This window comes from Aulonocara sp. 'chitande type north' Nkhata Bay, linkage group LG7 (genome assembly GCF_057382095.1).
Source record: "Aulonocara sp. 'chitande type north' Nkhata Bay isolate Kocher_YH1m ecotype deep benthic linkage group LG7, A_spYH_male_GT1.1, whole genome shotgun sequence".
NCBI classification, from domain to species: domain Eukaryota; kingdom Metazoa; phylum Chordata; class Actinopteri; order Cichliformes; family Cichlidae; genus Aulonocara; species Aulonocara sp. 'chitande type north' Nkhata Bay.
In genome coordinates, this window is record NC_141350.1 from 39,844,775 (window position 1) to 39,867,223 (window position 22,449).

General features: G+C 43.7%; 3 protein-coding genes across 5 annotated transcripts; 2 read left to right on the top strand and 1 right to left on the bottom strand.

Moving 5' to 3' along the window:
• The first annotated feature begins 408 nt into the window (after positions 1–408).
• LOC147325711 (SOSS complex subunit C-like) lies at positions 409–6,670 on the top strand. Its single transcript, XM_086300356.1, has 4 exons — positions 409–735; positions 4,241–4,337; positions 5,336–5,423; positions 6,190–6,670. Exons 1-4 carry the CDS (start codon positions 711–713, stop codon positions 6,286–6,288), a joined length of 309 nt encoding a protein of 102 aa, XP_086156482.1. The 5' UTR covers positions 409–710; the 3' UTR covers positions 6,289–6,670.
• On the bottom strand, positions 6,101–12,573 carry kiaa1958 (KIAA1958 ortholog). 3 transcript variants are annotated; one of them, XM_086300350.1, is made up of 6 exons: positions 9,940–10,225; positions 8,748–9,057; positions 7,784–8,264; positions 7,520–7,699; positions 7,214–7,405; positions 6,101–7,130 (listed from the first exon to the last, which is right to left on the bottom strand). In XM_086300350.1, the coding sequence occupies exons 2-6, from the start codon at positions 9,048–9,050 to the stop codon at positions 6,823–6,825; spliced, it is 1,464 nt and encodes a 487-aa protein (XP_086156476.1). In that variant the 5' UTR covers positions 9,051–9,057; positions 9,940–10,225; the 3' UTR covers positions 6,101–6,822. The 3 variants fall into 3 exon arrangements, with proteins under 3 accessions (XP_086156476.1, XP_086156475.1, XP_086156474.1); XM_086300349.1 differs by lacking the exon at positions 9,940–10,225 and adding an exon at positions 12,465–12,573 and having other exon boundaries at positions 7,520–8,264; XM_086300348.1 differs by having other exon boundaries at positions 7,520–8,264.
• On the top strand, positions 12,502–22,108 carry LOC147325713 (sorting nexin-18-like). The gene is made up of 4 exons (XM_086300347.1): positions 12,502–13,870; positions 14,195–14,488; positions 14,761–15,143; positions 20,435–22,108. Exons 1-4 carry the CDS (start codon positions 13,149–13,151, stop codon positions 20,659–20,661), a joined length of 1,626 nt encoding a protein of 541 aa, XP_086156473.1. The 5' UTR covers positions 12,502–13,148; the 3' UTR covers positions 20,662–22,108.
• The last annotated feature ends 341 nt before the right edge of the window (positions 22,109–22,449 follow it).

A 22,449-nucleotide genomic window follows, 5' to 3' on the forward strand; every position in this document is an offset into this window, starting at 1 on the left:
ATTTTACAGAAATACATGAAGAAACAAAACAGGTTATAGTTTACAAATGGCCCAGGAAAAAAAACACAAGAAGCTAAGTCAAAATTTTAAATTATTACTATATCAAAATTGCAGGTTATTGTCCTCAGATTTCAGGTTATCTCAAATTTTTAAGTTATATGCCTCAGAGTTTTGAGTTATTATGTCAGAATTCCCACTATGTCTGAAAATTTCAAGTAATGTATCTCAAAATGTCTTGTTACTATCCCAAATTCTTATTTAAATATAAAGAAATCAATTAGTTGATTATATATATATATATATATATATATATATATATATATATATATATATATATATATATATATATATACTTTTTAAAATTTCCTGAATAAAGGCAGAGTGGGTCCTCTTTCCTTTGCAGTCTTTTGTAATTGTGAAACCGGTACACGCGTTTAAGAAACAAAAATGCGGTGATGCACAGATACACAGTCGAGAGTTTTATCGTCTGTTACGAAGACACTTGCTGAGGTGTCCATCACCAAGTCCTCCTGTATGGTCTATTCTCTCTAACTAACTTACATTAATCACCGTTGAGGACTTTTACCGATGAGCAGTTTCCAGTAGCGTCGAAACAATCGCAGCGGGAAGGAAACACCAAGCATTTGACCGTTAATATAACCTGTTTGGGGTTTTTTGGTGTCCGCTGTTGACCTCTCCGACTCTCTGAGATGACTACTAATCCTCCAGGACAAGGTAATTCATTTGTTTTGGGTCATTTAAGTTCTTGAGAATCGGCTGCTGAATACAGGGGCGTAACTACCAGCTCTGGATACCCTGAAACAGCCCCCTCCATGAGGGAGGAATAGGGCAAGAACCTCGAAGAATGGGAAGCGGATTTATCAGTTAACTTAGACCAAAACTTCTGGTCTCAGATATGCTTAAAAACCTTTTATTTAATTAGAAATCCCAGTCTTCAATTAATTCAATACAAAATACTACATAGAGTGCACTATACAGGTCATCGGATGTTCAAGATGGGCTTTACGTCTACCAACAACTGCTCACACTGTCAAACCAATACACCGGACAATTATATCCACGCTCTTTGGTTCTGTCCACCAGTTCAGAAGTTTTGGCGCGAGATATGTGAAGACTTATCAAAGTGTCTGAAATGTAACATTCCAATTTCCCCTTTAGTGTGTTTGTTGGGCAGCTTAGATAATGTCACTACAGAAAAGAATATCGCCCATATGGTTTTCACTGCCCTATGCATAGCCAAGAAAACAGTCCTCATGAACTGGAAAAATAAAAATAATCTTAATTCTAACCAATATAGAAATTATCTAATAGGTTACATTAGTCTTGATACAGCCTCTGCCACCACATCAGATCAATTGCTCTGGGCTCCTTTGATCAGCTCCATCACCTAGTGGGGGTGGGGGGTCATAGTTTGGTCCTACCTTCGCCGTTGTGATTGGTGTGGGGGTAGGGACAGGCTTGGGGCGTCGGGGGGTTCCCCAGAAGCGTCTTCCTTGGAGGGCCCAACCCGGGGTTGCGGTCATGGCCTGTTAAGGGCTCTGTTGGCTCTTAGGTGACTGTTTCCTCGTGGCTGCGTGCAGCGGGGCTAGGGGAGGGTCTGTGCTGACGGACGTGGGTTACTGACCTGGGAGCCTGGCTGTCCCTGGTTGTGTCCAGGGCAGGCGGGGTTCTGGGGGTGCTCGTCTCTGGGCTGGGGCCATGGCTGGGCCTTGGGGGCTTGGGTCCTGGTTGGTGTGTCGCCAGGGTTGTGGGTGTGTGGGTGCATGGGGGCCCAGCCCTGGAACAGGGTGCCGCCGGTGCATCAAGCCACCTGGGGGGCTCTTCAACTGGTGGGGGAGGCTTTTACATCTTACAGGATGTCTCCTCTCTCCAGGAAGTGACTCTGCAGGTGGGGAGAGATATAGGAGAGGTGGAGGAAGATCTCAGCCTGGGTGTCTATTGTCTTGTGTAGTCTGGAAGATAAGTGGAAGACGGGGTGGGTGCAGTTTTCTCTGCGGTGGGGTCAGGTGGGCTGCCCCAGGCTCTGTGGGGCCGGGCGGCACTGCTGAACTGGGCCCCCAGTCCGGATGGGCCTGGGCCCCCTTTCCCTGGTGGGGAGCTGGCCCCAGGGAGGGGCCACTCGCCCCTCCCTTCCTTCCTTCCCCATCTCCAGCTGCCTCCCTCTTCCCGCGCCACCACAATCACCCCCACATGCAGGGCCTTGGGGTAAAGATGTGTCACCAAGGTGCAGGGGAGGCATCCCCCCCCCCCCCCCGTCCCCCGTCCCCTTCTGGCTGCCTGTGCCTCAATTTTATCCCACAACTTAGACATTCACATTACTCACACTCTCATAACACATACATATAGGACCTTGGTGCTGGGCACGCTACACGGAATCCAAAAGACCATCAGGGTGTACACCTCACCCCTGGCATCGTTGCCCACCTCTCAATTTTAAATACACGTAGACATTGAGGGCTATCAGGAGGGGCTATGCGCTTACCTGCTGCTCTCTGGCAGGTAGCTCCATGCCCTCCTGGGTTTTAAAGGCACCTTAGAACACACATGCATCAACACTACATAAGAGCGGGTGGAGGGAGGTTTGGAGTCTTCTCTCACCCCCGTTCTCTGCAGCCTGTTGGAGCGGGGGGGCTAGGAGGAGTTGGCCGTCCGACTGGGGTCTGGAATGTGGGGCCTCCCTGCTGCTGCTGAGTCGGGGCGGTCTGCCTCTCCCCACCCCAGGGAAAAGGGTAACACCACCTGGGTCTGGGTGCAGTTTCCCCCTCCAGGGGCAGGGGGACCTAGACCCGGGGCTTAGAGTACGCTTGGGGAGTGTGATTGTGTGTACAGTGTCTCTTTATGTCTGTCTCCACGTTGGGTGAGTGCTGAGTAATTGCATATGAGAGCACGAGGGTGGGAATGGATGTTTGTATCTGTGTGTGCCTGTTTGTCTGTGTCCATATGTCAGGTTGGGTATCAGACGCCACCTCTCTGGGGACATCTCAGGCCCTCCAAGGTTTGGAGGCCTATCTCCCCCCACCACTCCCCCTGCCAGTGGCAGACGCCCTCAGACATCGGTGCGTTGGTGGTTCTTTGTGTTCGGGGATGGGCGTCCAGGTACACACCGGCTCACTTCTGGTGGGTGCTTGTCGGAGCCTGGGGCTCGCTCGGGCTCCTTCGGGGGTGGGGTGCCCTCGGCCTGGGGCTTGGTCACTCTGGCACAGCTGGCTGCGGCGGAGCTTACAGGCACGTCACTGCAACCCCCCCCCCTGGCTTCTGCTCCGCGGCTGCTGAGTGAGCCCTCATCTGGGACTCTCCTCAGCTCTTTCTGGGACAGTGGCGCGGCTGCCCCTCTGTTGGTTTTCCTTGGTCTCTTGTGTTCTGGGGGCCTCTGGATGTCTGGAGCCTTGATCTCCTCCATACCTGCTTCATGCCCTGGAGGACGGGGCTGTGGCTCCCCACACCCTCTAGCAGATCATTACATGAAGGAACCTGTTAAATACAAGCGCACTCACGCTCACAGGTGTACACACGGGTGCTCACACACACAAACTACACTCTTTTTGGCTGCTACCTCAAAGCACACTGTGCGCTGTCGATCTTACGTGCTGCACAATAATATTTAATATTTAGTATTTACTGTTATCTTCACATAGATCATCGCGATGATGTTGTTTATTATATTGCTCTCTTTTTCTTTGCTTGTTATCTCTTTTTTTCTTTCTCAACAGGTGATCCAGGTGACTGATATGTGTATTTTTTGTCTGTTTGTTTTGTTGGTTTTTGCCCTTTATCACCGCCCCTCTTCCCCGCTCTTTTTCTTTCCCTCTTTCTTTCTCCCTTTTCTTTTCTCCAGTCAAGTCTGTCCCATGTTCAGCAAATGAAAACAAAATAAACAATAAAAGCAAAGGTGAATCAAATAGACCAATACGGCAAGGCTGGGATGGTCCATTTGGTAAAGTAAATCCATTGGGTGTCTTTCTTTGCCTTTAGACAACAATTCTGATGGCAAAAAAACCAAACGGGACAGTCAAAAAAAAAAAAGAACCTCCACGATCACAAGAATCATTTTTATTGTGTTTTCTAGTAAATCTTGCTATAAATAAGATCTTAAATAATCTTAAACACTGTTTAGCTTAATCTTTTTGGATGTTTATTCAACATTCAATTGTAATTACCCAAAAACGTGGCCATTATTAGCTGTCCCTTACTCTTTTTTTTTTTTTTTTTGGTAATACAGCCTTCCCAAACAAGACCCGGGTGGCTATATTGGCAGAGCTGGAAAAGGAAAGGAGGCGACTGATGCAGAGTCAGTCCATGAATACTCCTGGAGCCAGGTAGGTGTAGTATAGCATAATCCAAGTATTAGAAGGGGGGGGGGGGGTATTAAGTCTGTGTGTAAAGCTTACCTGGGACATTAGTATGTGTCATGATTTGATGTCCTCGTGTTGGCATTGGTCCTACAACATCATAATTACTGTTGCATATGGACCAACAACTACAACGGTGATGCAAAAACATGAAAGAGGTCATCCAAGGACAGGACACACGCAAGTTATGAAGGTAACTTTGGTTCTGTGAATTCCCAGACATCAAGTTGGATATGTCTCCTTGCACTGCATGCAGGTTGAGATACCATGTTATAGCCTACATCCAGTCTCTAGGAAGCTTCTTGAGCCGAGATGTTCCGAGTGACCAGCATGACTGGCAGTTTCCCGGGAATTCACAGAACCATATTTACCTCTTTCAGTTTAACTCCCACCTCCCTGCCAGTAGCATTAAACAAGATGGCTGGCTTGTATCGGCAGTGCAATAAGGAACAACAGCTGGACACTGTTGTACAGATTTCCCCTTGTGAAACACGTTTCATTGCCATCCGAGATGTGGAGAGACTCCTGACAAATGTGGCAAATAACATCTGAGGGAACAGGTGTGCTCACCACTCCATATGCTTATTTTATTGTAAACAGTCCAGTGGGAAAGTCGATTTTTTTTGGGACACAGCTTTTCCCCTGTTGTTTCAGTTATAACATATTAAGAGATGCTCCGAGTGTGTAAAGCTCTGTGCTGCTTCAAATCCTGAAGCCTGAACTTTAATGCCCTCATTATTATGACAAGGCGCCAGTTGCCTTTTTCTTCTCTAATGTTATGACTTCACAACAATGTGACTGGACATTTGCAGCGATGGTCCTGGAACAATAATTATGATGATGTTAGAACACCAACATATAACCTGTCATTAGTCAGGCTTAAAGAGCCGAGTTCAGGCAGAACAAAAAAGACTTTGGTAATTTTCACATGCTTCCATGCCATCTTTTCCCCTTCAACACTGTAGCATCTCGCTGGCCCGGCCCAGTGTTAAGGACTTCAGGGACAACGCAGAACAGCAGCACATCGCTGCGCAGCAGAAAGCAGCCTTGCAGGTAAGACACCAGAAACGCTACTAGAAGTGCAACCACATTACCCCTCCTCATTATGAATCTTACAGTGATTACAAGCAATCCTACACAGCATACATTAGAAGAGCCTTCTGATAGGAGCCCAACTAATACTGGATTTATTTTTTATTTTTTTAGGTGTAGGTGTGTGTGTGGGGGGGGGGGGACAGTGAGGTCATTGATCCTTAATGTTCCAGTCATTTATTTTACAAGTTTACTGCTTGACTCCACATCACTGTGTCCTCAGCTGTGATTACAGTTACAGTGATTACAGCTGGTGCTGAGCGTGTAAGAGCTAATCTGCTGGATAAACAAATGCCAGATCCCACATCTGTGATCTGAAATCCCAAATATTTTTACTAAGTGCTGGTGAATTAATCATTGGTTCAGGCATGCTGTCTCAAAGCTGCCTGATAGATCTGAGGGCAGCATTTCTTGTAAATTACAGTTACAAGAAAATACCAGTAAATACCAGCTGGGTATCACTTAGCAGTGCGTATGTGCTAATGTAGATTAGAGGTTAGATTTAAAAATGAGCTGCATTTAATCCTCCTTCTATATCATTAACAGTGGGAAATAACTATGATTTGTTATCAGGCTGGCAATATAAATTCAACCTCAACAAGTTAACTGATAAAACAGAATAAATGAAAACACAGATTCTTCATGTCATGCTGGTGGTGTGATTGCGTGTTTGGGTGGCCCTCTGCTGTCAAGCCTGTAGTTAACACCTTTATTTCTTTTCTTGCAGCATGCACATGCACATTCTTCAGGCTTCTTCATCACTCAGGACTCCTCATTTGGAAACCTCATCCTCCCAGTTCTTCCACGCCTGGAGCCCGAGTCTTGACGTTTTACATCCGATCTACCTTCTGGTGTGAGAGGCGCAGCTTTGGAACAAGCTGGGCGCACACCACGTCTCTCATCTTGGACAGCTGTTTGTGATGTCGTAAATGATCTCAGGGGAGTGTTAAATGACCTCTCTTATATTTTCATGACTAGGAAAGCTGGTTGCTGATTTTAGAAAACCTGCACAAGGGATCAGAAGACTGTTCTACATGGCCGTGAAACATTGCAGTAAAGGTTATATTTCGACTGTTTTCGTTCTGCTGTGGATAATAAAAATGTTGCATACATTAAAGATGATAACAGGAGTGCTTCTGGACTCTAACACACCCACTGATGTTCTTTGAGGGTGAAAGATATCAATTTAATAAATGGAGGAAAAAACCTTTTACCTTTACAGTCGACATATGATTTGAAGTCAATTATGTTAAAAGTCCTAAGGTGGTATTTTTCTCTGATTTTTTTTTTCTATACATAAAGTATGCAGAGGTTTTGTAGGCCTGTGCCTCAGGCAGCGCGAGCACCATACATGAAGCTGTCACTTTGACACAATGGGCAACAGTTCTCCTTTTGCCTTCATTGTTTTGATCTTGGCCTTAATGGTGTCGTCCATCGCCTGCCGACAGCGGTGGGCGTAGTGTGCCAGCGTCTCCTCCTTCTCATCCCATGGCACCAGTGCGTGAAAAACCTCTGGAGCAGCCAGGCTGAGCTCCGCTATGGCCGCCGTGCGAGAGATTGTGTTGCGGTCCACACCGATGCGGTCAAACGCCACCTTCATGGAGACACTGCGGCGAAACTCCTGGAGGGCAGCCATGTAGCGTGCTATCACACCCACCACGTTTTTCACTACCAATAAAAACAAAAAAGCAATGTTTAGCACAGCGAGTACTCCGTGACACATTTATCAGAGTGTCTCTATGTGTCCTTACTCCTGACTCGAGTGTTTTCTCCATCCCGGCTCCTCTTGCTCTTCGGGGTCCGATGGCGCTCTAGAGGATGAAGCTCCACTTCCTCAAATGAGTCAAACAGCGTTGGCAAATCAAACCCAGCTGCATCATCAGAGGACGCCATGTGTGAGCTTCCAGGTTCCACCTGAGTGGAACAACGAGGCCACCTCTTCTCTAGAAGAAAGAAAGAGAAGATGAGGACTGAAGATTTTGAGAAACCAACTAACTCTAGTTCAGTGAACGTAATTTTTGTGTAAGGTTACAAACGGCACAGATTCGTGAGCTTACCGGGGCGCAGTTTATCCTGCAGAAACTCACATATGAGTTCAGCTTTCTTCGTGAGTTCATGTTGCAGCAGTTCTTTGTCCTGCTTCAAATTGGAGATCATCTCTGTCATTTGTTGGTTTCGGCTGCGTTCTGCTAATAGTAATGCTCGCAGCTTCTCCAGCTCACTCTCGTCTTCTTCAGCTTTACAGACACACAAAAAAATTACAAACAAAAACAACGTTATGTTTTGTTCCCCTGATGGCATGAAAACATGCGAGCTGGTACCTGTGTTCTTCGTAGTGGTCTCTGTGGCAGAGCTGCATCGCTCAGCCTGCTCTGTGGTCCCTGCTGTGCAGCTGCCTCCTCCTAGTACCTCCGTCTCTGGATCCATCGATCCCTCACACCCCACATGTTGTCCATGCTGGGGCTGACAGCAAGATGAAAGAGCCTTTTTTGGCCACAGTGTTTGTGTGATTTGAGAGTATGTGTTTGGTGCCTGATGAGTTTGTAAAACACAGACTAGGTCTGTCTCTGTGAGCCCAGTGTCATCGTCTTCTGCTGGGGCGGATTCCTGTTTGACCTTCTTTGCAGCGATGGCTCCTCCCTGGGCCCCGCCTCTTTTCCTAGATGGCCGGGGCTCATAGTCGCCATCCTCATCTGTGGCTGATGAATCACATGCAGCAATGTCAAAAAGCCGACCGCTGAACTCCTCGCCCTCTGATGCCGCTTCACTATAGAAGAGGTCACATGATGTTCTCACTGCAATCTGAACATTTAGAAAGAGGTGATGTCCAACTGTACAACCTTATAATCCAGTACATAATTGTCTCTATAGCTTTACTGTACAGTTCATGACAACTGTACAATTCATTTTCATGTAAGTCACCAGTTTACATCAAATTAAGCCTTAAAATTATGCATAACTTGCATGAAATCCATGGACTGTAACTTAAAGATGGCTTGTAACCACATAGCTTCCACGTTCCAAAAACAAAGCCACTGTAAAAGTGATTTAAGAGTGCATTATTTCACCAAAAATCCCACATAAAAGTAAGGCTGCAGGGATTTTCCAGTCTTGTCTGGGTTTAATCATATGTTGACAGACAAAGTATTAAAGGCTCATGAACCCACATGCTGATTATACACTGGCCCTAAGCTCATGTGAATTTGTCAGTAACCCAATTCTTTGCACATTTGCACATCCCCGTGTCATTTCAGACAATACCAGCACCTCACATCTTTACCTCACCTTACTGGTTGGACGACCTCCAGCAAACCTCTCCTGGCCTTGTCTGGTACTGGCTGAGCCGCCACAAGTGTTTGCATTTTCACCAAGGGGCCAGTGGTAGGCGTGTCCAGCCCCACAGCCCCACACAGCAATGGGGACGCTGCCACCGTGCGGACCAGATTCAGCTGTCAGCACATTGCTGTAGGAGCCACGGGTGATGTGCTGCAAGCTGGGGAGGAGGTTACAGATGGTGCCGTGGCTGTGAGCCCAGCGGACGAGTTTACACAAACTGTCCGAGGTGGTTTGAACCAGGCTGGACATCATAGGATGTCTGAAACAGAGAGCGAGAAGACGGTGTTAGAAACACTTTAATATTATTTATTTGTATCTGTTGCTAATATCACTGGCATCATAGATAAAAACTGCTTCCATCAGCTGCCTTTGCTGTTATCTTTCTTTCCTTTGCTGCTGATGCCATAAGTTTTTTTTAATAATTACTCAAGGAAATTCACATTTACAGGTGGTGCAAGTCTTGATTTGATCCATCTTAATTTTCAGCCATGTGTGACCTAAACTGAGTCCTAAGAACAGCTTCTCATATTACAGGCTCATTTATTTTTCAGTTTTTTGTGCTTTTGACTTTCTTCAATTTCAGGGTTTACATTATGCAAAATGTTTCATGTTCTTGTATATAAACTGGCGATTTAAAAAAAATCACTGTTTTCACTTTAGCAGACAAAAAAGACGTGCTGATTTTTAATGCATGTTTACCACAAATGACCACATCTAATCTGTTAGTGTTTTCCCCTTTTCTCCTCTTTAAATTATCCTCAAAGAAGACTTGTTGCTTTGCAAGTCCTATCGTGCAACAGCTGGATACTACACCTCGTAGCATGCAGCTGCTGCAATACTCAATCCCCTGATTCAGTTTACCATGGTAAAGATTACAGTCACATATTTATGAAGGCAAAATTTTCCAATTCATAAAAATAAATCTTGTCGGTTACAAGACGCCTAATTGTAGCTAGAGCAAATGAACTGTAAAAACAGAGTGTCCTTCAGTTTCCTGTTAAAAACAAGTTATATTTTATTTAAACTGGCATAAATCATCAATTTATCTTCCTCTCGATCAAATCTGTCCACGGGCAAATCCTAATTTAACAGACACAGGAAAACAAAGCACCTACAGCACATACACATGCCTCATAATTACCTTTAAAAAAGAAATCTAAATTAAACCAGGTCCATGCAGGTTTCACATAATCTGACTGTCCTCATTTATTCCGCAGCTGCCTGCAGTAAGCCAAAGCAACTCTCGGGTCTTATGTGCTGACGCGAAACACGCTTGATTAAAAATAATAATAAAAAATGTCCAGCTTTTGTTTAATTATTATCTTCTTTGTCCGGTAGGTTTAATATCGCCACAGTTGAATGAAAGGGTTGGTTTACTGCCAGCAAGTGGACGGGAGGATGAACTGTGCTCTGCTCTCAGTGGGTGATGAAACAGCGACCTCTAGTGGGCAGAGGGGGCTATTAATAAAGTACTATAATACAGTGGGGCAAAAAAGTATTTAGTCAGCCACCGATTGTGCAAGTTCCCCCACCTAAAATGATGACAGAGGTCAGTAATTTGCACCAGAGGTACACTTCAACTGTGAGAGACAGAATGTGGAAAAAAAATCCATGAATCCACATGGTAGGATTTGTAAAGAATTTATTGGTAAATCAGGGTGGAAAATAAGTATTTGGTCAATAACAAAAATACAACTCAATACTTTGTAACATAACCTTTGTTGGCAATAACAGAGGTCAAACGTTTACTATAGGTCTTTACCAGGTTTGCACACACAGTAGCTGGTATTTTGGCCCATTCCTCCATGCAGATCTTCTCGAGAGCAGTGATGTTTTGGGACTGTCGCCGAGCAACACGGACTTTCAACTCCCGCCACAGATTTTCTATGGGGTTGAGGTCTGGAGACTGGCTAGGCCACTCCAGGACTTTCAAATGCTTCTTACGGAGCCACTCCTTTGTTGCCCGGGCGGTGTGTTTTGGATCATTGTCATGTTGGAAGACCCAGCCTCGTTTCATCTTCAAAGTTCTCACTGATGGAAGGAGGTTTTGGCTCAAAATCTCACGATACATGGCCCCATTTATTCTGTCCTTAACACGGATCAGTCGTCCTGTCCCCTTGGCAGAAAAACAGCCCCATAGCATGATGTTTCCACCCCCATGCTTCACAGTAGGTATGGTGTTCTTGGGATGCAACTCAGTATTCTTCTTCCTCCAAACACGACGAGTTGAGTTTATACCAAAAAGTTCTACTTTGGTTTCATCTGACCACATGACATTCTCCCAATCCTCTGCTGTATCATCCATGTGCTCTCTGGCAAACTTCAGACGGGCCTGGACATGCACTGGCTTCAGCAGGGGAACACGTCTGGCACTGCGGGATTTGATTCCCTGCCGTTGTAGTGTGTTACTGATGGTGACCTTTGTTACTTTGGTCCCAGCTCTCTGCAGGTCATTCACCAGGTCCCCCCGTGTGGTTCTGGGATCTTTGCTCACCGTTCTCATGATCATTTTGACCCCACGGGATGAGATCTTGCGTGGAGCCCCAGATCGTGGGAGATTATCAGTGGTCTTGTATGTCTTCCATTTTCTGATGATTGCTCCCACAGTTGATTTTTTCACACCAAGCTGCTTGCCTATTGTAGATTCACTCTTCCCAGTCTGGTGCAGGTCTACAATACTTTTCCTGGTGTCCTTCGAAAGCTCTTTGGTCTTGGCCATGGCGGAGTTTGGAGTCTGACTGTTTGAGGCTGTGGACAGGTGTCTTTTATACAGATGATGAGTTCAAACAGGTGCCATTCATACAGGTAACGAGTGGGGGACAGAAAAGCGTCTTACAGAAGACGTTACAGGTCTGTGAGAGCCAGAGATTTTCCATGTTTGAGGTGACCAAATACTTATTTTCCACCCTAATTTACGAATAAATTCTTTACAAATCCTACCATGTGAATTCATGGATTTTCTTTTCACATTCTGTCTCTCACAGTTGAAGTGTACCTCTGGTGCAAATTACTGACCTCTGTCATCATTTTAGGTGGGGGAACTTGCACAATTGGTGGCTGACTAAATACTTTTTTGCCCCACTGTATATATCCTGCACATGCATATTATTTTTATTTTATTTTTGTTTTGATACAATTTAAATTATAAGAGGATGAGAAATAAAATATCCCATTCCTCCATATAGATTGTAAGACGTGTTAAAAAAACATTTAATATTTGTTTTGCCGGGTTAAAACATGTTTTTACGTATTTATATATACTTATTTTCTCCCTGACACCCAACTAAAAAGCAGTTTCACAGCAGCATAAGCAGCCAAACAAGTTGTGCTGTCACAAAAAAAATCTTCTCAGATTACAAATCAAGCGAACAGAAACTTTCAGCATGTCAAATTGATGCGAACACATCGTTCCTGCCCGGTGAAGCTGAAACATCCAGGAACTTGATGCAGACTTTACTTTAAAACACAAACAGTATTTTATTTTTAACTTTTTATCAAAGCCCAAATTAACTTTTAACGTTTAAAGTGTGTATTTTTAGCATCCTGAAGAGTGACTAGCGAATTTCTCTAATTAACATAAGGTTAGCCCGAGACCAGTTCAAAGATTACGTGTAATGACGTCATAGCCTATAAAGCAGGTTAACTGGGGCAGTTAATCTAACATACCCCGCTTGATGTGGATTGTTCCGTGTCTGGATAAATGAGTATATAAAAGCTGGAAGTTTTTTGGTTTTTAAAAGTTATTGGTCCGACTTCAGAGACTTGACTGAACGTGTTCCTGGCTCCACCCTCCGTTAGTCAGCCTGTGTAACTACGTGTTAGTGCTGGTGCCTTTAACTTACAAGCATCTTGGAGAGAGGAGGGGAAAAAAAGAGGACTTTCCCCCCGGCTTTTATCTTAGGGAAAGACGGCTATCCTGCCGTCGCAAGTTTGTTGGCTTTAAACTTGAATAGCCGGTGTCTTTCCGTAAGGGAGAAAAAAGGACAGGTTTTGAATGCGTTTTCGGACTTGGATTAAGTTGTGCATGGAAACTAATGATATTTGAACCCGCGGAAAGGAGAGAGAGGAGGTGGGTGTCGGATACAGGACTACTTTTGCGTGTCCGTCTTATTCTTTTGCGCGTGGATCACAGATACAAGCGTGTTTAATTTGGTCAAAGGTGGAATGGTTTGTTTTTTGTTTTTACCATAAAACTTCCTAAATCTGATTAAAGCTGCACAGATCCTAAAGGTTTAATCGTGCTGGAAGACATAACATTTTCGAGGAAGCTTTGAGAATCAGAACCAGAAATATATATCTATATATAGAGATATAAATATATAAAAAATATATTGCAGCAGTATTGAAATTATGGCGCTGAAGGCCAAAGTGTTGTACGATTTCCACTCTGAAAATCCAGGAGAGATCTCCATAGCAGAGAATGAGGTGGTGACTCTGTTTAGCGAGGAGGAGCTGGAGGGTTGGCTGGAGGGGGAGAACAGCAAGGGGGAGGCTGGCCTCTTCCCTGCCTCTTATGTTGAGATCATCAGAGACCACATCACCTCCAACAACAATGGCTTCTCCTTGACCCAAACCAAAGTCCAGACCTCCTACACATCCTCCCAGCCTCACAGAGGATTTGGAGCTGATAGCAGCAGCTTCCACACTAGCCAGGGCAGCGATGATGACTGGGATGACGAGTGGGACGACAGCTCTCCTGTGGCCAATGTCCCTCAGGGTCTCAGCAGCAGCCCTCCTTTGCACCCAGTTGCCTCCTCCCTGCCGGGCCGTGGGAACTCCCAGCAGCAGCAGGCCAAGAGTTCAGCCACAGTGGGGAGGAACCTGAACAGGTTCTCCACCTTCGTCAAGTCCGGAGGGGAGGCCTTCCTGCTAGGGGAGGCGTCAGCTTTTGTGAAAGATGGAGACAGGATCTGTGTGGTGATGGGGAAGCATGGACCCGAGTGGCAGGAGGACCCTTATCCGTTCACGTGCACCATTGACGACCCCACCAAGCAAACAAAGTTCAAAGGGATGAAGAGCTACATGTCATATGGCCTTACTCCAACGCACACCAATGTCCAAGTCAACCGCAGGTATGTATCGTCTTCCCTTTTCTCCACTTTTCTGATTTTTACTGCGGTTTACGAAATGTTAAAAACAGAGCTGTGGATATTTGCCATCTGGAGCCTTCTCTTGTTTCCTCTCTGAGGTTCCCTCAACAGCTTTCACATTGTTTCCATGTCCATGTGTCTGTCAGTTGAACTACACTCGAATTCCCTCAGGGCTTGTTGGGAAAAGATTCCTGCACTTCGCCTCCATTTATCTTTTTCACTCTGTCTCACTACATGCTCCTGGCATTACCTTACCTCACTTATTCAACCAGTCCCAATTTCTCTTCTCTCCACTCCTTCCTGCAGGTATAAACACTTTGACTGGCTCTACGGTCGGCTCGTGGAGCGCTTCCCTGTCATCTCAGTGCCCCACCTGCCAGAGAAGCAGGCCACGGGCCGCTTCGAGGAGGACTTCCTCTCCAAGAGGAGGAAGGGTCTGATCTGGTGGATGAACCACATGACAAGCCATCCTGTGCTGGCGCACTGTGACGTTTTCCAGCATTTCCTGACTTGTGGGGCGGATGAGAAGGCATGGAAGCAGGGAAAGAGGAAGGCAGAGAGGGACGAGCTGGTCGGGGCCAATTTCTTCCTCACAATCAGGTAGGAGTCTGAGAATTGGTCTTTATTAAGATGCACATAGCATTTTGGGAAATGACAAAGTTTTTTGTCAGGTTCTTTTTAATAGTGTTAAGTTTAGCTGAAAGATATTTGACCTTGTATAGGGAACTAATATTATAAACTACGTTCTTTGCTCTGTTTTAACAACTTGGAGTTGAAGGCCTTTAAAAATAGGGTGTGCCAGATAGTGAGCAAAAGATAAGCAGTAGAAAAAGATTTAAAATGACAATCTTCCCCTTTCTTTTTTCCGTCAGCCCCCCATCTGTACCTCTGGACCTGCAGGAAGTCGAGAGCAAGATTGAAGGCTTCAAAACATTCACCAAGAAGATGGACGAGAACATCATAGTTGTGAACACCAGCATCAACGAGTTCGGCCGCAAACAAATATCGGGGTTCAAAAAGGAGTACCAGAAGGTCGGACAGTCCTTCAAACTCCTGGCCCAGGCTTTCGAGCTGGACCAGCAGGTCTTCTCAGTGGGCTTGAACAAGGCCATTTCCTACACGGGGGAGTCTTACGAGGCAATAGGAGAGTATTTTGCTGATCAGCCGCGGCAGGACCTGGACCTCATTTCCGACCTGCTGGACATCTACAAAGGACACCTGGCCAACTTCCCTGACATCATCCATGTGCAGAAAGGTGGGAGAGTGTCTTTGTCTTCATGTTGGTAAAAAAAATTCAGCTCTGCAGTCTTAGAGCACAAATGCAAAGGAAAGACGTTGAGCACATTTTTATGCAGGGCTAACGTTTTAATACTGCCTAAACATGTTAAAATACTTTCTTGGGAAAATAAATTCTAATTAGTAACAAACCAATTATGAAAAATCAAAAAACAAACAAACTTAGAGGAAAGAAAACAGACTCGGCACCAAGTATGTAGGGAAGCTTTTAACTGCCGTTTAAAGAAAAAAATTTAAACGAATTATATGCGTCTAAATGCTTCTAGCATGTCTGTTAATCATGCAGACATACAAAGACCCAGATTCTGACTGTATCCCAACCAAGAGAAACATCTGTTTTCATTTAGTGAAGAGCAGTGTCAATCTGCGTCGAAAACTGAAACCCGTGGTCCATTGTAACACTCGGGGTACTGTGCGAGGGCCTGTATTTGCTCATTTTGAAAACACACACACACTTACAAAGCAGGAGTTGGCTTATTAGTTCCCTGCAGGTTGGGAGGAGGGAGTTCCTCCTGGCACGCAGAGTCCAGACGTTTGCCAGACCGAGAGACACTGTTTCTATAGTCTGCTGAACTCTGTTCTCCAGATACAATCCCAGCTCCCAACTGTGGAACGAGCCTGAATTGCAATAGTCCGTGTGACTGACAGGGCTTCACCTCCTTTCCTGTTGACAAATAACAAACACATTGTTTTATGCCTCGCAAAGCCCATTTACTTACTAACTCACTGTTTTTTTCCTGTTAAGTTTTTCATGCCAAAGTTTCTCTCCACAGAGCATCATTGGTTCGGGGTATTTTGTATAAAATGGGACGCCAAATAAAAACCAGTTAAACCAGTAAAACACATTTTACTTAAATTATAACCAAATTGATTAATATCTCGGAAAGATAGTCAACGTAATTTAAACATTTCAGGTGATCTCCCACAAAGTAGTGACATAATTCTGGGGCACCGGCGTGGGTTTCATCACTGAAAACACTGACTGGCAACATTTTTTTGTCCTTTTCATACAAAGAGTTGATTCTGTTTATTCATGGTCGGTAGTGACCGTGACCGCCCACTTTTTTTAAGACCTCCACTTCCAGTAGTGAATTTCTCATTCATTTTGTCCACTGATGTTTCAGAAAATTATTACATTTTATATACATTTAAGCCTTCAAGTGAGCCAGCCAGCTACAAGCCAGATCATAACCATGAAATCATTTGATTTGGATCAAAAATATAAAGCAAAATGAAAGTCTACTCAAGTTTCTTCAGTGTTGTGCTCACTAATTGAGCTGATGTGTAAGGGTTTAAACATTTCAGTGGTAACAGAAACCTCTATGCTTTTCCTACCCTTGATGTCAGTAACACGGTATATCCTCTTCTAGTTTTCAGCTAGATTCTATCCTGCTGTAAACTAAATTATAACCCTAATTATAACACATCCAAAGAAAATGACTAACACAACTATAAAATAGACCCAGCATGCAGAAGAATTTGTAAGCCTTTACAATAAGAACTCTCAGACTTTTGTAATCATCTCTGCTGGTGTTAGAAAAGGTCAGTATCCGGTGAGTAACATCCTTCAACCATTGACCATACTGCAGAGTCGACATTGCTGCTGGGGTTGTGAAATAACTTAGATTCGCATAAGATGACTGGCTTAGTTCACGAGGCATCTGATTTGATAAAGAAATAGGCAAGAAGGAAAACAGGACTCTAGCGGGTTTGCGTTTCCAGACGCATCAGGCTTCATTTTTTTCTCAGCAGCAGCAGCTCCACATTCCCCTAATTTCTATCAGTCTCATATTGTCTCATATACACTTTCTCCAGTAATGGCTAAATTAGAAAACATATAAAATGGCAGCTGTAACACCTCATGTTTGACTGCTTTGTTGAACTACATATGTCACTTACGGTGACAGTCATCTATGCCAGCTCAGTCTTTTAAGTCCAAAGGCTACATCTGATTTGAATGAGTGGGAATTCCTGGGCCTCTTGTACTCTGTTGCCCCGGGACTACAGGAATCCAAAATGGAGCGGTCTCAGGATTACATTCCCCTCCTCCTCTTTTTTTGTTCCCCCCTTTTCCTCTTTCCTCCTGTTGGTTAAAGAAAAATAGGAAGAAGAAGAAGAAGAAGAGGGGAGGTGAATGTATGAGGGGGTACGGAGAGTTACAGAGCTTTACAAGATTTCCTACCAGCATAACAGTACAAGAGTTCAAATTATAGCTCAGTAATCCCCTTGGCGGGGAGGAGAGCAAAGTCCGAGTTTTTTTTTTTGCTTCACTGTGGTGGCAAACTTGTGCTTCTGATCTTCGTGAGATAGAGAGAAGGAGAAACTAGGTCAGCACGTTCAAGATCAGCTTCCTCGCAATTTCCTCCACATTCATGTGAGTTAGTCCTTAACTCTGAGATCCCTCTTTGTTGGTCCTGTCTGTCTGGACTGTACAGCCTCCCCCCCAAAGCTTGAGTCACTCTAAACACTGTGAGTCATAAGTGGGTGATGGGTGTCTTCAAAGAAACCTGGCAAAGGTTTGCAACAATCAGCACATTTCTGCAGGTTTCTCAACATGTCCTGATTTTATGTGATCCAGTTACGACCTCGTGAATTTTGTATTGCACAAGTTCCTTTTCTAGAATTGTGTTTTAATTATTTGTGTAGAAGTTCTAAAAATATTCCAGACTTCCTTGATTTGACTATTGAGTTTGACTTCCTCTTTCCTGTGTAGCCACCCTGATGTCATCAACTGCTTTGCGGACAATTATTTTGAAGTCTCAATTTTCTAATTTTGGCAAAAAAAACCAACTAAGTGTTGTCTCAGGGGGAAAACTGAACTCCTATGAGTGTCTTTTTTTTTTTATATGAGCACAAAAAACTCGAGTCAACCCTAACAAGCTAAAGAGAGCACAACCATATAGCAAGCTGTGAAGATGAAAATTGCCATCTGAAATCCTGAAAATTGGTCAATGGGGGTGTAAAAGTGTATTTTTTATAATGGGGATTTTATGTTGAAAAATAAAATCAAGTGGCGGTATAACCTTAACCATATAAATTTTGTCCAATCAGAAGCCTAGGGGGCAAAAAGTTGCTAGGCAAAAAAAGGAGGAAAAAGAAAGCACTGTGCAGGAGTCCTCCTGTTCTTTCCATTCATAATAAAGTCTTTGAGTTATCCAGTGGCTGCTTTAAAAAATGTCCTTGTTGTATTTTTCATTTCACAATGTGCCAAGTGTTTTCAGTTTGTGAAAGGTCTGGACTGCAGGAAGGCCAGTTGAGTGCTCTTCTAATGCAAAGCAATATTGCTGTAATGCATGGACAGTATGTAGTTTAGCATTGGCTTGCTGATATATGCAAGGCCTACCTTGAAAAAGACTGCATTGTGTGGATAGGAGCACATGTTGCTCTAAAGCTGTATATACCTTTCAGCATTAATGCTGCTTTTCCAGATGTGCATGCTGCCAGTTCCACACACGCTAATTCATCCTCCATACCATCAGAGATGCAGGCTTTTTAAATGAACATTAATAAGAAGCGTTCAGAGAAGATGGCAGCGTTTTTGGATTATACTCGAATAAAGTTTTAACCTGTCTAGTTTCAAGATCATTTCTTGAAGTGTCCTGAGCCCATGTGGTGATTTACATGACAATGCCATGGTCTCAGATTGTCTCATCCAATGTTTGTGAGTTTTTACTTTTAAATTTTGCACATTTAAACTTTGCATTTGGTTATTGTTTAAACTGTTTAATGTATTCTCTCCCTTAGTGTATTTACCCATTTTATTAGTTCTTAGTTGCTTTAGAGTAATTTTTTTCCCATCTTTTTGTGTCAAGTCTCCCGTACGTTCATTCATATTTTCCACGTTTAGATATCTCACTTCCTGCTTTATTTTGAAAGTTAGTTTTTTTCCTTGTGCTTTGCTTTTAGTTCCCTTGTCTTGGCTCTGCAATTTAGTTCAGATGTCTTCTTCTCCCCAGCTGTCTGCACTTCCTCTAATCACCCTTCTGTTTATGTATAGTTGCTGTCTCCACTTGTCCTTTGTCAGAGTGTCTGTTCCCCTTGGCCCAGTGTGTTTCTTAGTATTTTTTTTTTTTTTAAATGTTTTTAAATCCCCCCCCAAAAGTGCTCACGACAGACCGGTTACTCTCACTGAACCTGGTTCTGCCTGAGTTGAGGTTTTTCCTGTTAAAAGGGAGCTTTTCCTTCCCTTTGTCACCAAAGCGCTTGATCAGCACGGGGTCATCTGATTGTTGGGATTGTTAGACAGACAGAGAGGCCTGTTTAAAACTGGCGACGATGTTGGCGTCAGACTCTGGGCCACGAGAGTTCGTGTTGGATGTAGTACTTCATTCTCACGCCTGTCTTTCTAGACAGAGGAACAAAATTGCAGATATTAAGAATAACAAATGTATTGCAACAGTATTTTTGCCTGCACCTACCATTACAGGAAATTGTCTCATGAAAAAAACATTGCACATTATGATGTCAAAAAGAACATCATACCATTAATGTGGCTTGCCTTTAAGGGCATACCACATCAATGGTATGCCCTTAATGTGTCTCTGGAGGCTCCATTTTTAGTGATCTGATAAATGGAGATAACAGTTTACACGTAGGCTAAAAGCTAAAAGCTAAAAACCCAAAAATATCTGTGTATGTGTTGCCACAACCTTTAGTGACTGTAACTTCAAGTGTGCAAACTTAGATTGTTATCTTATCAGCTATCTGTCGCTGAAGTGTTCTTGTTTATCTGTGTAAAGAAAGGAAACCTGTTTTTGAGGTAATGTATTTTAAGATAGATGAATATCAAAGCAGAGTGGCATGGTAGTTATCACTGTTGCCGCACAGCAAGAAGGTTCTGAGTTCAATTCCACCATCAGGCCGGTGTGGAGTTTGCATGTTCTCCCTGTGTTTGCGTGGGTTTCTCCCACAGTCCAAAGACATGCAGTTAGTGAGGATTACCCACAGGTGTGAGTGTGAATGGTTGTTTGTCTCTGTGCGTTAGCCTTGCGACACACTGGCGACCTGTCCAGGGTGTACCTTGCCTCTCGCCCTATGATAGCTGGGATAGGCTCCCGCGACCCTGTAAAGGATAAGCAGAAGCGAATGGATAGCTGTAGAATATTATTTCTGAAATAAATGTGTCAGGGTTTTATTTCCAGTGTTGTCATGATCACAGAATATTTTTGAATAAGTTTTTTTTTTTTTTATTGTGAAAAATCCGAAAGTTTTTTTTTTTTAACTTTTGAACTCTCCGATGTATTTTCCCAGGTGCGCTGACCAAGGTGAAAGACTGCCCAAAGAAGGAAGGTGAGCTGCATGACCGCTGCAACATCATTTCTTTCGCCACGCTGGCAGAAATCCAGCACTTCCACCGCACACGTGTACGGGACTTCCGCTCACAGATGCAGTACCACCTACGCCAGCAGATCAGCTTCTTCCAGAAGATCACGGCCAAGCTTGAGGACGCACTGCAGATATATGACGATGACCAGTAGCACAAGAGTGAGACAAGGAAGAGAACAGACTACAAAGGCTTCAAAGAAATGGGTTGTGGTGGTGGTGTCATCCTCTCATAATCGAGAGCATCTTATTGTCCTTTAAAAGAAAAATCTTTTTTGTGATGATCCCTCGCTGTCTAGTTGGAGCATTGGAAGAAAAATACAGGCCATTTGACAACTTCTTGTATTATCTGAAGCTCTGATGAATGTACCATTAACAAGGATTTTGCTGACGCTCCAGACACATGTTGCAACTCAGCAGGATTGCAGCAGATATTTAAAACAGCTGCTCTCAGTATGACTGGAGCTGCGTTTGAGTCACAGTTTCAGGGTCACGTGACCGTCTCCACTGCCTCTTCATGGGAACACTCGGTCGGGAAAGAACAATCAACAACAGCCCAAACAAAGACTGGAAAACTAATTAAATCGCTTGAACTGGATGTTTTAGCGCCTGAAAGATATAAATGTACTGATTTGTTTTAACTTGAATGACCTGCTCAGTATTGTTTTAACAAGACAGCGTATGAAAGGGAAGAGGGCACTGTCTACTTTCCAGAATCGGTTTCAAGTCTGGATTTCCATCACAGCTTGAAATCTGAGCTACCTGTGATGTCTGACTTCTTTCACATCACCCTCACCTTGTTTGCATTTGAAACTTTTTGTGGTTGAACATTTTCTCTTAAATGTTTTAATGGTGAAGCGGTACCGCAGTAATCTTAACTTCCAGATGTTTTATGAAAACCTAATGCTACATCTGTCTCTCACCCAATTCAGGGTAAGGTTAAAAGCTCTTTCGAATGCCAGCTATTTCTGGCATGGAAACAGTAAACCGAGAGCATGCAGGCAGTGATTGTGATTATAGCATATTTTACATGCTTTAGAGTGAAAGCTTTTTGTTTGAGAAACATGGCAGTCCTTGTGAAACTGATCAACTTGTACATCTCAGACATGCATCACTAACAGACCAATTCTTTTAATGCTATTTGGGGTTGGCATTGTTCAAATACTAGACATAACAGCTTTTCAACTCCCTTCTAACACGCCACCAAAATATGATCACAATGCCTCACGTGTACTGATATAATGAGCCCGATTCACCCAGAAGCTCCTTGGATTTAATCAGCATTGAGTTGCAGGCTGAGCTCTCTGAGAGACAGTTAGGATTTGTTTAATATTACTTATATTTTCCTTAAAAATGCAGAAAACTCAGAGATACAGTTCAGTGGAGTTGGTTACAGGGGTTTAAAGTATCAGCCACTGTAAGTCTGAGTTGTGGTATCAGGTGTGACTTCATTCCTTTCCTGTGATTTCACTTTACAAAGTTTATAATGGGACAAACCACCATCCTGGTTGTTTTTTAGCTGTTCACTTGGATCGCTAGCAAAAGTGAAAGTGATATACTTTCAATATAACATGATGGGAGAAAATAAAAAAATAAATAAAAGCAGAATTTATTTCAGTTCAGACTCTGTATTGTTGATCATTGGCATTTTTGCACAATATAGGCCCATTTTCTGCATATTTTAGGGTGTTTGTTTTGATGAATATTAATATATTTGTGATGATCACACACTATTCGGACAAAAGGTATTGTGCCACACTTCTTAATCTTTCATCTTTTTAGTGCCAAGGGTGTATAGAATCAGTTACCTAGCAGTTCAGCATGCCTTTGCAGTCATTTGTGAAAGAATAAGCTCACTGAATTCAAGTGCTGTAATAACACGCCACACTTTCAAAAAAATATATCCATAATCAGCTGTACCCGCTGAAAAAAAATGACGGTTG